This window comes from Dermacentor albipictus, unplaced genomic scaffold, assembly GCF_038994185.2.
Source record: "Dermacentor albipictus isolate Rhodes 1998 colony unplaced genomic scaffold, USDA_Dalb.pri_finalv2 scaffold_24, whole genome shotgun sequence".
Classification (NCBI taxonomy): Eukaryota; Metazoa; Arthropoda; class Arachnida; order Ixodida; family Ixodidae; genus Dermacentor; species Dermacentor albipictus.
Genome location: NW_027225578.1, coordinates 969,868 through 983,972, shown reverse-complemented (window position 1 = coordinate 983,972; position 14,105 = coordinate 969,868). Strand labels below are relative to the sequence as shown.

At 48.7% G+C, this 14,105-nt stretch overlaps 1 protein-coding gene across 1 annotated transcript in view; it reads right to left on the bottom strand.

Annotated features, from left to right (window-relative positions):
* Positions 1-13,882, bottom strand: part of Ccn (cellular communication network factor protein Ccn) — a 168,847-nt gene extending 154,965 nt beyond the window's left edge. Inside the window, exon 1 of the mRNA XM_070529585.1 lies at positions 13,352-13,882. Coding sequence (XP_070385686.1) covers positions 13,352-13,882 — 531 coding nt within the window. The remainder of the gene's footprint in view (positions 1-13,351) is intronic.
* Positions 13,883-14,105: the final 223 nt, after the last annotated feature.

Here is a 14,105-nt window from a genome sequence, read left to right as displayed (position 1 = left end):
TGCTGTCCGGCAGGTGCGAGTAGCCAGCGTCTCAGCGATCGGCGGCAGCCATCTTTTATTCCTTTCGGAACAGGGCAGCCTGCGGCTATTCCGAAATAAATTCAGTTTTTTTCGGCATATTAATGCATCTTTATCGAGTACACGTCACTTTGACGTGGTGAGTTTGTGCGGTTTTGTGACGTGGCGTGACAAGCAGGTGAAGTTGGTGCAGCCCGAAAACATTTTACCAATAGCCGAGGGATAATGGCGAAAAGAGGTCGAATTAGAAATAACAGTTTTTCTTTTTTCCGTCAAATCATGCCTAATCAGCGTGTACACATCATATCAGATAGGGAGGTATTGCGGTTTTCATGACGTCGCGTGACAGACAGGTGAAGTGGAGGGTGGTCGAAAAAAGATTTTGACCAATCGCGGAGGGCTGATAGCAGAGTTGGAATAGAAAAGTTTGGAATAGTTTTACGTTATAGCGCCCTAGGCCCAGGACAAAAGTGCATTCGCGAAATGTTTTCAGTAATACCATGCCTGAACGTACCTGACGGGCTGAATGCGTGACAGGTCCTTCGCGGTCATCAAACTAATCAAGCCTTTCTTTGTCCACTTCTTCCGGTGCAGGCCCAAGCCAAAGTTGGACGCAGTAAGACGGTGAAGACGTCCGTGATGACCTGTTAGGCTATTTCGTTGCCTCCTAGACGCCCTTTCTAGAACGACAGAAAGCTGAGCTAGTTGGTAAGGATTCATTATGCAAAATAGAAGTGAGGCGTGCAAACAGGACACAAGAGTAGAGAAGTGCACAACACGAACAGGGTTCGTGTTGTCCACTTCTCTACTCTTGTGTCTTGTCTGCACGCCTCACTTCTATTTTGCATAATAAGCCCTTTCTAGATCCTGCGCCTCCGCTGCGGTGATGTATATACCTTGAAACAAATTTCAATGACATATATTTTATGCGATAGTGTGCAGGGACCGAAACAATTGACTGTTCCAGCCTAAATTCAGGCAATGTTTCATGAATACAGAATATAAAACTAAGTATAGTACATTAAGAAATGCTGCAGAGGCTCCATCGAACATGTCAGGTATTTTCCATTGTGGAACAGTGAAAGCGTACGTAAACAGCTCCACACTTGCCCATATTTGCAGCCGAGGGACTTCTAGCTCTTTGGATATGAAGACTTTGGATATGAAGTCGAGAAGGCAGCCCTTCAAGCATGTCCCAAATTTTATTTTTGTGACGTCTGAGCTGTCTGCAGCCTCGAGAAAGCTGGCAAACTCCTGCATGCCATTAATTTCTTTCAGTGCATCGGCAAAGGCCTTTTTGGCTTCCTCCTGTTGCTTTGTTAGCAGCAATGCCGTCATACAGGCGAGAGGTGCGGGGCAAATCTTGCCCACCCTCCACTACTCTCCACCAGTCTACCTGCCGCAGACTAGTTCCGCGAAGTGGTTTGGTCCTTGGCACTCGCCACTACTGCGGCAAATCTGTCGATGAGAGATGCTCTGGTGCTTTATTGTATCCTTTGATTTGAAGTAATGCCACTAACTTCAGTACATCTTGCAAATGGTTACATGCGTGCTTGCCAGCAGCACACTCACAAGGTGCCGCGAAGTATGTCTCCCTGAAGCGACAACGCTGCCTTGACTGCATATGGTGAGAGGGTTTTTCGTCGGCTTCTGTAGCAGCTGGCCTTCAAAAAGATGGTATTAGCCCTGAAACGAAGTGAGTACAAATGTACAACAGTCCCGGTTTACGCTTGATTGCCGCACGAAATTCTTTATAAGTTTGGTATCTTTCAGCTGCGATGAGAAGCACGTGACCTTTTGTTACCAATCTGGAGAGGGGGGGGGAGAATACCCCTTATATACGCAACGGACCGCGGCTCGTTGGGAATACGCAATTTTTTCAGTGTGGGCGTGTGATGTAGCATGGCTTTTCAACTGGGAGCTTATGCAACCATGTGGACAATCAGATTTACGTCGAACAGGAAGCCGGCAGGTCTGCTTCGCTGCAGGGCAGATGAATGGCCCATAAGTGCTCTTGAGGGGGTAAAGTTGATGAACGTAGTTGGACACACGCTGTGATGTCAAGTAATGTTAAACGTGATACCTGAATTCCGTAATGGCACCACGCACACCACATTTTTCGAGCCAAGTCATACGCTGGGTCTCTTACCCTTCTTTACACACTTCACCCTTCAACTGCGTTGTGGCGAAGCAGAAATACGAGCATTCTTTTGTGCAGATTTACGAAGCAAAAGCCCGACATTTTTAACAGGTGGTAGCGGGACAACCGCCTTTTTTCGTGATATAAAGCATCTTGCGGTTTAGTAACCAGCAAGTGGCTTGACAGTTCCACGAGTGTAAAACCATGGTCAGCGATTCTCCTCAACAAAGTGGTCTCCTAATCAGGAAAGCGACTAGACTAGCCCAGCGCATGGCGAAGGGGATGAACGACTTGCGCGAGCTATTCCCTAAGGTGCAGGTCGTGGTGTGCACGGTGCCGGAGGTGCCTGTACGCGACAGTCACGTACAAAAAGCCGTAGTGGCTGCTTATGAGGCAATATGAAAAATGAGTCGAGAGAAATGCTTCGAAGTTGTCGAAGTAAACAGGGAAGTGAGAAGGTGGGGTGGTTTTAAACGAGACGGGATCCACTTCAATAGCAGGCTGGCACGAAAAGTGGGCTGGCAACTTGGTGGTCGCGCTGTTGCTTATTTAGGGGGCCCGTGGGCGCTCAGGAGGCCAGAGTAGATAGTAATGAAGAAGGTCCCCTAGGGGAACCTCAGAAGAGCATCGCTGTCGATAACAAAAAGGAGGAAAGAAGGAAAGAGAGCTCGCCCTGCAATAGGCTACACAAACATGCAGGGCGGCAGAATAAAGGAAAAGTGGGCAGAGATTAAGGAGCACTTAAATAGAGAAAAAATAGGGGTGTATGCGGTTACAGAAACGCACATTAGAGACTCGGAAGGGCCACCAATTATTGAGAATTATGTTCGGGAAGGGTGCAACAGAACTAAGTCGGAAAGAAAGGGAGGGGGAGTCGGAATGCTCATCCATGAGGGAGCCAAATGAAAAAGAGTAAATTCAAAATGTCAAGAGCATCTTTGGTTATCAGGTATGAACCCTACCTCGGCCTCTTTCCATTCTGCGGGCAACTTCGGTACGGTTCATATCTAAATCCGGCAAACCTCTGACGATCGAGAACACGCGCCCGATCTCGCTCACATCCTGTGTGGGCAAGGTCATGGAACGCATGGTTTTCAGAAGATTTCAAGCACACCTGCACGAGACGAATCAGATGCCGGCGACTATGCATGGATTCCGCCAGCACCTGAGTACCTAAGACGTCCTGATCCAATTACGCGAACTAGTGATTAAAAGAGCAACGAGGCACGCGCCCCGGGGTATACTGGCATTGGACCTCAAGGGGGCCTTCGACAACGTGTCCCACGCCAGCGTGCTCGAGAACCTGCGCAAGACGGGGTGTGGCCGCAAGACCTACGGCTATATTAAAGATTTCCTAACCAATGGAACGGCAACTATCCGGATAGGAAAGGAACGGTCAGAGCCTGTGGAGCTCGAAGACAGGGGTACCCCACAGGGGTCGGTCCTGTCGCCTCTGCTTTTCAACTTAGCACTCCTGCTGCTGCCCGAACTGCTCAATCAGATCGAGGGCGTGGACCACGCGTTCTATGCCGACGATATAACGGTGTGGACGAACCGCGCGGGGCCCGATGCCTGGGCGGAGGAAGCCCTGCAGAGAGCGGCAACGACCGTCCACGAGTACGCCACAACCTGCAGCCTGAGCTGCGCTCCACAGAAATCAAAGCTGCTCATGGTACAGCCCGGAAGACCACAGAAAGAGCCGCCGCCACACATAATTATCACCACCGACGGCACAGAGATCAAGCCAACGCAGCAGATCCGGATACTGGGCCTGCTGTTGCGCAGCGACGGCAAGGCGCACACAGCCATCAACAAAATCAAGACAACATCAGAGCAGGTCCTGAGCTTAATCCGGAGAGTCACCAACCGAAACAGAGGAACCAAAGACGAAGACGCATTGCGTCTGGTGCAGGCATTCGTCGTGTCACGCGTAACGTGTTCCGCCCCATACCTCCAGCTTGCGAAGGTGAACCGTGATACGCTGAACACGACGATAAGGAAAGCAATCAAACTCGCCATGGACATCAAAGTCTACTTGTCAACGCAGAAACTGCTGGATATGGGTGCCCACAACACGGTGGAAGAGCTGGTGGAAGCACACCTATCCCACTAGAGAGTAAGGCCTAGCCGGATAGAGCACGGTCGGGCCGTCCTACGCAGGAGAGGATGGCAAATTGAACAGCAACCGACAACGGAGCCGCTCCCCACAATGTGTAGATACATTATTAAGACCAAACGCCTCCCCTGGAACATGCAGCCGGGGAGGAACGACGAGAGACGCTCTGCGCGGGCTAAGTAACTGGCTCGACAGCTGGAAGAGAACCCCGAGGTTTTCTACGCGGACGCATCGCTTCCCAAGCGCGGAACCAGAGCAACGGCGGTCGTCACCACCATCGATAAACTGGTCACAGGCGCGTCGATACGGACGACGAATACAGCCGAAGCAGAAGAAGTGGCCGTGGCCCTCGCACTCACACAACCAGGAGTGAGGACCGTGGTCACAGACTCCCAGACCGCCTACGCAAGCTACCGCAGGGGGAACTTCTCTCCCGCGGCACTAGCGATCCTCACCAAATGCAAATCACCGGGACGGGCCGCTGAGCTCATGTGGGTCTCGGCTCAGTTACAAGTGGAAGGCAACGCACTCGCCGACCATTATGCCCGAGCACTGTCAATCTGGGCCGAGGACGAGCCAGAGCTACCGCACCCCGTGACAAGTTACAAAGAAATCACGCAAATGTACAGAAGCGGCAAATGTAGGCTTCCCCGTCCGCATCCGCAACTCAGCTGAATGCAGCAAACGATCGTGCGACGCACGCAAGCTGGGTTGCTAGCGCATCCCGTGCTCTTGCACAACATGTTCCCAACAGAGCATGACACTTTATGCCCGTTTTGCAGACGATCAAAAGGCACTCAAGCACACATCCTTGCAGAGTGCACTAAGCTCAAGAACCCCCCACCATCCCTACCCCCCACCCTCCACAGTCCCCCACCCCCCCGGGCAATGGGAGACCTTGTTGTCCAGCCCCGACCTACCGACCCAGCTCGCGCTGGCGGCTAGGGGCGAGGAACTGCTGCACGCGTATGGGACCTGAGAAGAAGGTTCCACCCCATCTGGTGCCAGCGCGCACCAACCTTTACAAAGGGCTCAGTATAAAAGCTGATTCTCGCTCTCTTTGGTTATCAGGTACAATGAGTGGGAAAATAACTTGGCTGGGCGTTACGTATTTGTGGACCAGAAATTATTGCACAAAGAATAAAGAGTTAGTGGAATGCATAAGCGCTTATATTAAAGGTTTCGGGAATTAGGGTGGTTGCTTGGGCTAGTTGGTAATTCATGATCAAAAATAATGTACAGCGCAAAGGACAAGGACAGTGATAGACGACATACACAGCGCTGACTTCCAACAATATTTTATTGCGTCGCCACATCGTGTGCATATATACAAGAAGAGGCATGCGCAGGAAATATACGACAGTCACAGGGGGTGTCCTAACAGCAAGTCATTGAACAAGAACATGGTCACCAAAAAAATTAAGCAAAACGATTACTATCTGTTTAGAAACGCGATTTCACCAGGGGTCAGCGCAATTGAGGGCGCACTAACGCACATACTGCCAAGTTTTCTGATGAAATCAGCTTCCACAATTTCCCTGGTGAGCTGTGAGCAGTGTCTCGCTAAAACTTGCGTATCTTCAAAGAATGGCACGCAGCCGCAGTCCCGGCAATGAATGCCCAAGTGGCCTTGTGCAGTGTTGCGGACGTTGTTACAATGCTCTCTTAGACGGTCGTTTAAGCACCTGCCCGTCTGTCCTACATATTTACTGCCGCAAGACAGGGGAATTTGGTAGACTACATTAGTTGTGCACGTCACAAACTGAAGGCTGAAGAAGATAGGGCAGCGTGCAGGGATCACAGTCGTTTTCTCAGCCCCGGAAAAATTGGCAAAGCTCTGTAAGCGTGTAAACGCGCCAAAATCGCATCAGAGTTGTTGTACTGTCGGGCACAGAAAACGGTTTGTGACGTGCACAACTAATGTAGTCTACCAAATTCCCCTGTCTTGCGGCAGTGAATATGTAGGACAGACGGGCAGGTGCTTAAACGACCGTCTAAGAGAGCATTGTAACAACGTCCGCAACACTGTACAAGGCCACTTGGGCATTCATTGCCGGGACTGCGGCTGCGTGCCATTCTTTGAAGATACGCAAGTTTTAGCGAGACACTGCTCACAGCTCACCAGGGAAATTGTGGAAGCTGATTTCATCAGAAAACTTGGCAGTATGTGCGTTAGTGCGCCCTCAATTGCGCTGAGCCCTGGTGAAATCGCGTTTCTAAACAGATAGTAATCGTTTTGCTTAATTTTTTTGGTGACCATGTTCTTGTTCAATGACTTGCTGTTAGGACACCCCCTGTGACTGTCGTATATTTTCTGCGCATGCCTCTTCTTGTATATATACACACGATGTGGCGACGCAATAAAATATTGTTTCGGGAATGGTGGTAAAATTGTCCTATTAGGTGACATGAATGCCCACATACAGGATTTAGATGGCTGTACCAACAACAACGGGAAGTCAATGCTAGACCTTTGCGCGCAACATAACCTCGTTATCGTGAACACAGGGCCTAAGTGTGAAGGGCAGATCACGTGGGAAGTGGGAAACCGGCAATCGACCATTGATTACTGTCTGATGACAGAAGGAATTCTTGATAATTTGAGAGAAATGGTCATTGATGAGGGAGGGCATAGCAGCATAGGGAGTGACCATAAACGCAACATTTTGAAGATGGGATATGTAGTTGGGAAAGAGATCAAGGAGAGCAAAATGGCCAGTCCAAATTTGAACGCTGAACAAATAGCAAATAGAGTCACTAGAGTCGAAGAAGAACTTGGCAAATGGCCAAGTAAAGAGTGGGAATATGGTAAGCTTCTAAGTGTAATAACGACAGAAATACGCAAAGAGAAACAACATGTTCGTTGGAAAGGAAGAACGAAACCGAAAAGCTGGTAGAACAGGGAGCTACGAAAAGCGATCGCCGAACGACAGAAAGCATCTCGAGAGCACAGGCAGGCAAAGAAGGCGCAGTTGCCGCAGGATGAAGTAACCAGTAGATGAGAAATATACCGGGTGAAAAAGTATATGGTTCAAATACTGGCGCAAGCAAAATTAAAAGGTGAGAGTGAACGTTGGTTGTCAGAAATACGTGAGAAAAAGAAGGCCGCACCTAGAATATTTTGGAAAAACATAAAACTATTAAGCAGGAAGTCAAAAACAACACAACATATCCTATACGAAGTTGAAACCGGCTGGAAGGAGACGCGGCAATAAATTACATCCGAAACATAACAGCCGAATCTTCCCAAGCCAATGACGAGCTTTTATTTGAAGAAAAAAAAAGAGCATGACCCAAGTGGAAAAGGAACTGATGCTGACAAATTTCAACTGGAAGAAAGCGGAAGAGAAAATTCCTAAGCGTAAAGACACTGAGATATACGAGTTTCCCGTTAGGCTGGTTAATGAACCAGGATCAATAAGTAAGGAAGCTCTGGTGAAAGCAGTGGAAAATACTTTAAAAGATAGACGAATACCAGACAATGGGCGACAAAGTAGAGTGAATTTAATTTATAAAGGTAAGGGGGAGAAAGCTAGAATTCACTCGTATAGACCGTTGACAATTACAGCGGTAATATACAGGGTAGCAATGCAGGCAATCAAATTAAAACTTGAACCATGGGCAGAGAATATTGGAATTTTGGGACAACTTCAGAATGACTTCAGAATAGGTAAGCGTTGAGAAGATAACTTATTTGTACTTACTCAGTGTATTGAAATATCAAAAGTAGAAAGCAGGCCGTCATATGTGGCCCTTTTAGACGTTACAGGAGCCTATGACAACGTAGACCACAACATTTTGTGGGATATTCTGGAAGGGAAGGCTTCGGTGACAATTGTCTACAGCTTTTGAGATTGAGAGAGATTTACCTAGAAAATACCGTTTGCGTTGAATGGGAAGGGATGGGGAGCGAGGAGAAAGTTCATATCAAAAAGGGACTGAGGCATGGGTGCCATTTATCACCGCTGCTGTTTATGATGTACATGGTGAGGATGGAGAGGGCGCTAGAAGGAAGTAATATCGGGTTTAATCTCTCATACAAACAGGCGGGTACAGGATTAGAGCAGCAGCTCCCAGGTTTATTTTATGCGGACGACATTGTGTTGCTACCTAACAAACAAAGTGATTTCCAACGTCTGGCTAATATCTGTGGGCAGGAAGAAAACAATTTAGGTTTGAAATTTAGTGTTAGAAAATCACGTGTTATGGTATTCAATGAAAACAGTGAACAGATGGTGGAGATACAGGGCCAGGAAATACCTCGGGTAACAGAATATAAATACCTTGGTATGTCGATAAACGAAGGCAATAGATATATGGAAACACAGGAAAAGACAATAACCCTAAAGGGGAAGAGAAATGCAGCCATAATGAAGCACAGAGCGCTATGGGGATACAATAGGTACGAGGTCCTCCGAGGCATGTGGAAAGGTGTAATGGTTCCAGGACATACTTTTGGAAATGAAGTTGTGTGCTTTAAATCAGCGGTACAATCAGGACTCGATGGGAACCAAAGGACAGTGGGTCGCCTCGGATCGGGCGCTCACGGGAAGGCTACAAATGAAGCTGTTAAGGGGGATATGGGCTGGACTAGTTTTGAAGTGACGGAAGCTCGCAGTGAAATTGAGTATGAAGAACGGCTGAGGAATATGGAAGAAAGTAAATGGGCTGGGAGAGTGTTCAGGTATCTGTACAGGAAAAACATAGATTCACAGTGGAGGAAAAGAACGGGGAAGCTTACCAGCAAGTATGCGGACTGTAGGGTGAGCAACACAGCAACAAAGAAGGTCAAGCGGAAACTCAGAGAGGCTGAAATGAACTCATGGGTGGCGACAATGGAAAATAAACCTGCCATGAGTAACTACTTAAGAGGAAAAACGAAATCAGGAAAGAAATAATTTATGATAACTCAAAGGGAAGCTGATTACTTTTCGAAGCAGGATCGGGATGCCTTAGAAGACGCTTTATAATGCGAGATATAAGAAAGAAGAAGAAGCATGTGCTTGCGGCTGTAAAGCTAGGGAAACTATGGAGAATGTTTTATTAGAATGTGAAGACATCTACCCAGCTGTCGATTTAGGCACTAATGGCCTCCTTGAAGCCCTTGGGTTCAGCGAGAGCAGTGGGAAAATGAACATGTGCACTATTAGTAAGAGGCGATCGGAGGATTGGTGCAAGAAATGTAGGGAAACAACAAAAAACTAAGACGTACAAAAGCACAGTTCGCAATAGGCGATCAGAAAATTTGGGTGTGGTAGTTCGTAGTATTTTTTTTCCTTGTGTATTGTTCAACCTAGGTAGGAAATTAGGCAGTATAATAGCAAGAGCTTGGTGGCGCAAGCCACTGCCCTGTTCCATAGGGGACGCTCATAACATCCATCCATCCATCCGTCTATTGGTAGAGCATCGCACGCGAAATGCGAAGGTTGTGGGATCGTTCCCCACCTGCGGCAAGTTGTTTTTTCATCCTTTTTCATTTCCATTAATTAATCCTTTCTGTATTTTATTTATTAAGCAGAAGTAATTTTCCTTATGTTGTCCTCGGTGTCAGTGTTTGTTGGCTTCTTGTCATATGACCAATAAAAATCGGGCCCCTCCGTTAACCCCGTTTCTTCGCATTCACACCATAAAAATAGAGAGAAAAAGTGAACGAAATTGTTTTTGTCTCCAGAAGATTAGAGTATATTAGAAGTAGCATATCCAACAAATGCTGTATTTTGTAAGGAAAATGGCGAGAAACTCAGGAAATGAAACAAAGAGTAGCAGGCCAAACATGGTTACTGATTTAAAGGCCGAGCTCTAAAACGAATACCATTGAAGGCGTTAGTGCAAGAGCGGCTGATTTGCGGTTTTTTTATGCAACGAAGAGCTTCAATTGGAAAGGGAAATCAGCAGCTAACTCGATATGAACAAAAAAAAAGAAAAGGAGGAAAAATTGCAGTTTCGCCACAATATCAAGCAACGATAGCGATAGCAAAGCTTTAGACAACTACACGAAGTAAGATTCGCAGTTTTATCGACCCTATATATTGCAGTATACATTTACTTACTAATTGAATTACCTAGCATGTGTTCCCGCGCACACAGGCAGAGGTGAACTGATTTCACTAGATGACAGCAGACACTCAAAATCAAGACGCTGTCAAAACGCGGCAGCAGCGGCGAACGAAGTACCCTTCGTGCTGCCTCTCGCTTCAACGCGTCACTGAAACTTGAGATTACGCGACCTACAGCACTAGGCGCACGGGAACGCAGGGCCCACGAAGCCAGCATCCTTCTCGGCTCACCCTTGCACGCTTTGCCTGGCCCCCACTGCATGCGGTGCGTGGGCCCGGTATACGGAAGTTGACGCCACCGCCGACGAAGACGGCTAAAACTGGCCTGAGCTGTCCATATTACAAAAATTGAAACTGATGAAACAAACAAAATGTTGTAGTTGTCAAAATAGATCTGACCGAAAAGGGGAATTATAAAACAATGACCAATCCTTCTACTACCGGAAAATAGGGGCAAACGAAGCTTATCCAGCGTGGACCTGACCTTCGTCATGGTTTGGTAACCCACAGGTAAGGCGCCTGATTATTTCGGCCTCCCGCTCCCTCAGCTCGGCATCTTGTTGTCCTTGCTGCCGGATTGCCTGTGCTCGGGCGGCTCTAAGGGCGTGCCAATGGCGAGCCTTATCACGGGCGAGTTCGCGGCGCTGCTCGCTGCCCGTGCCTCCGGGCAACGCACAACGTGCGGCCGTCCCATCCGTTTTCCGAGACTGAACAGAAGATGGTGATCTCAACAAAGGAAAGACGCTTGATTCTGCAACCCGTGAGGCTGCACGACGAAGCGTCGAAACGTAGCCGGCGCAGCGCGCACGAAACCATTCGTGCATGCGCTTTCCCTCCCCAGCTGACGCGAAACGGCTCTGATTGGTTGCGCGCGTGGCGTGAGCGCGCCTATGCAGTTGGAATCCTTGCTAATGACTCACGCTCCCGCACAGGCTCAGCTGTCAATTCGTCAAACAGCCCTTTCCTGCAGCTGTTTGTCTACCCTGAGAGCAACTGTTTTTTTTGCGTGAGAAGACAGCCACCCGAAACTTGCGAGCCAATACAAGCTTCGCTTGAAAACGCTGGGGCCGCCTTTCGTAAGGATTATTTTTCCACGGTGTCGCGTACGAGCGGTAAACGTAGATGACTGTGGACGAGCACCAACGCAGGGAGTGATAAGGCACGGCCTCACTTGCGGATATAAGCACGCGCAACGCCGCGCGCTTAAAAACGCGCGCCCCGAAAGGCGCTTCCGCTGCAAGAATTCTCTGAAAAGCAGCTTGGACATGTTGGTTTTCCATCCTTGCGTTAACAGCGCAAAACGTAGACGGGACACGAGACGAAAAGACGACACCACAAGAGCTGCCGAAATAAATAAATAAATTTCCGCAAGTGAGGACCAACCTATACTTGGTGCCTTGTCGGGTTGACGCTTCGCTAGTACAATCTGCTACGGATTCTCGAAATACACTCCCATGCCTATTCATTTCTTACCACTAATCCTTCAGAGTGGCCAATCTCGGCGACAACGATGGCTTTCAAACGTGCGAGGCTATGACGAAAGACGAAAAGAACGTAAACTGAGCAGAATAATCGCGAAACGCAGCCAACAGTGGCCGTTGGTTATGGTTGCATCTTAGTACTTCTGGCACTCATCACATAGCTCTGGCCTATACGCTGTTGAAGGCGATGCAGTGACGTTGCGGTGGATATAAGTAGTAGATGGTCACTCATAAATTCAGCTGGCACGACACAGGTGTCCATGGTTTCTTCGTCTTTCAATCTTTATTTCGCGTGGTGTCGATACTATCATTGGCATGCAGTGCAAAAATATTGCAACAATTTATTCCAATCCTTTGTTTCTTGATTCGCCTGTGGTTCGAGTGGCGCTTCGCCTACATCATCATGGGGGATCGGCCGTTCGTGAGCGGTGGATGTAAGGGAGATGTTCGTGCGCAAGGGAACGGCACATTTTATCGGCCTATGCATTTCAGCCAGTAAATTGATGCCAAACGCAAATTGACGCATTCGCGTACATGAGTACAGTGTCATCCGGTCCCATCATGAGCTCATAAAATACGAAAAAAAATGTATATGCGTTGTGCGAGCTCTTTTGGCGTTTTTATTGCTGCCCCGTCATTCATTCGCATGTGCTCGTTTTCACAGAAGAGTTAGTATTCTGCGCCATCTAGTAAAAAGAGGAGTCCGCTACTTTGTACCAGCATTTCTACCTAATTCAGGCAGTCCGCAAAAGTCCTACAAAAAAACATTTGGAGAATTCGAACCATGTTCTTCAAAAATTCTGCCCTATTGTTAACTCCCAAGTGACACTTCTGACATTAATGATGGTAGCTTTCAGCACCTTCGGGGTCTTTTTCAACACAGTTCGTCTAGCTTCCTACGCCTGTCGTACAAAGACCGTTCAAAGTACATGACTTGCTCAGTAGGAGGCATCAGTTAAGCGTGTCGGTTAAATCTAATCTCCCACTTCAAGCAATACCAGAGCGATAGCTCTCCAGAAATGTATTGTATAGCGCGTTAATAGCATGGAAATTGTATCCTGTCACGTTTACTCTTACGCTGGCAAAGGCAGCGCGCCAGAAACGACACCCACTGTGGCGGTTTAGTGGCTGCGGCGTATACTAAGCACGATGTCGTGGGAACATATACTGGCATCAACGGCCGCATTTAGATGGGGCCGAAATCTAGAAATGCTTGTTGCTTCGCACTGGGTTCACGTTAAAGATACCCAGGCGGTCAAACTTTCAGGAGTCTTCCACCACGGCATGCCGCATAATCAGATCGTTGTTTTGGTTAGTAGACACCCAGGATGTATTTCTTTTTCTACCAGAAGGAACGACCAAGTTTCAGATGGGGTGGCGCTGCTCGCACTGAGCTGACGTATCGCCCACTTCACATATCGAGTATCCGGGTGCTCTGCATAGGTTCACCATTGCTGAGGGGTTCAAGAGTGCTGCAGCCGCGAACGTCGCCGCGGCAGCACTCTCTGTTTCCAACCAAACAAATAAAAGGCCCACTCACCCTGTGGCTGGTCCTGGTGCCGTTGACAGTGATGTTCGTCTTTCCCGCTCGGATGGTGTACTCCACGGGAACCGCCGGTGCTCCTCCTCCTCCCTCTTCAGCTGGTGGTGGTCTGGGTCCCACGACAGTAGGCGACCGCGACTCGGAGTGTGAACTCGGATCCGCCGTCGTTGTCGTCTCGGCCTCCGCATTTATCGGGCCCTCCTCGCCACCATCCGACGTCGGCCCGATTCCGCCGTCATCCGACGAAGGGGCAACGACCTCAGCCGAGGGTGCACTGTCCCGCCCTGAGTCGAGGACAACAACTCCGCAGCCAGCGCCTCCGGGACATTGCGAGGGTTCCGGCGGCGGGCCAGCAAAGACGGAGTAGTCCAGCGAATTGTCATCCTGCTGCGCGTCGGCAGGGTGCGCCAAGCTCGATATGGACATGCATGCCAGCGTCGCAGTCAGCAAGAATGCTACGCACACCTCCTGCAGAGAACGCGGTCTGTGCGCGTGGGACCGAGCAGTCATCAGCCTGTTCGGATGCATGGTTCTTCACAGGAGTAGCAGTGCAATTGGGTCGACTGTAGCGGCGTTGCAGGATGAAAGCGCTGGACCTGCCACCTGCGAAAGAGTGTGACGCAGATGCACGTTTTAGCTTGATGATCTGTCTACTTGCCTTTTTTTTATTAGTGCTAGAACGCCAAGCTCTATTAAATCGGCTCTAATCGCGAAACGTGGGCCGCATTCACAAAGCTTTTCATCCGCATGT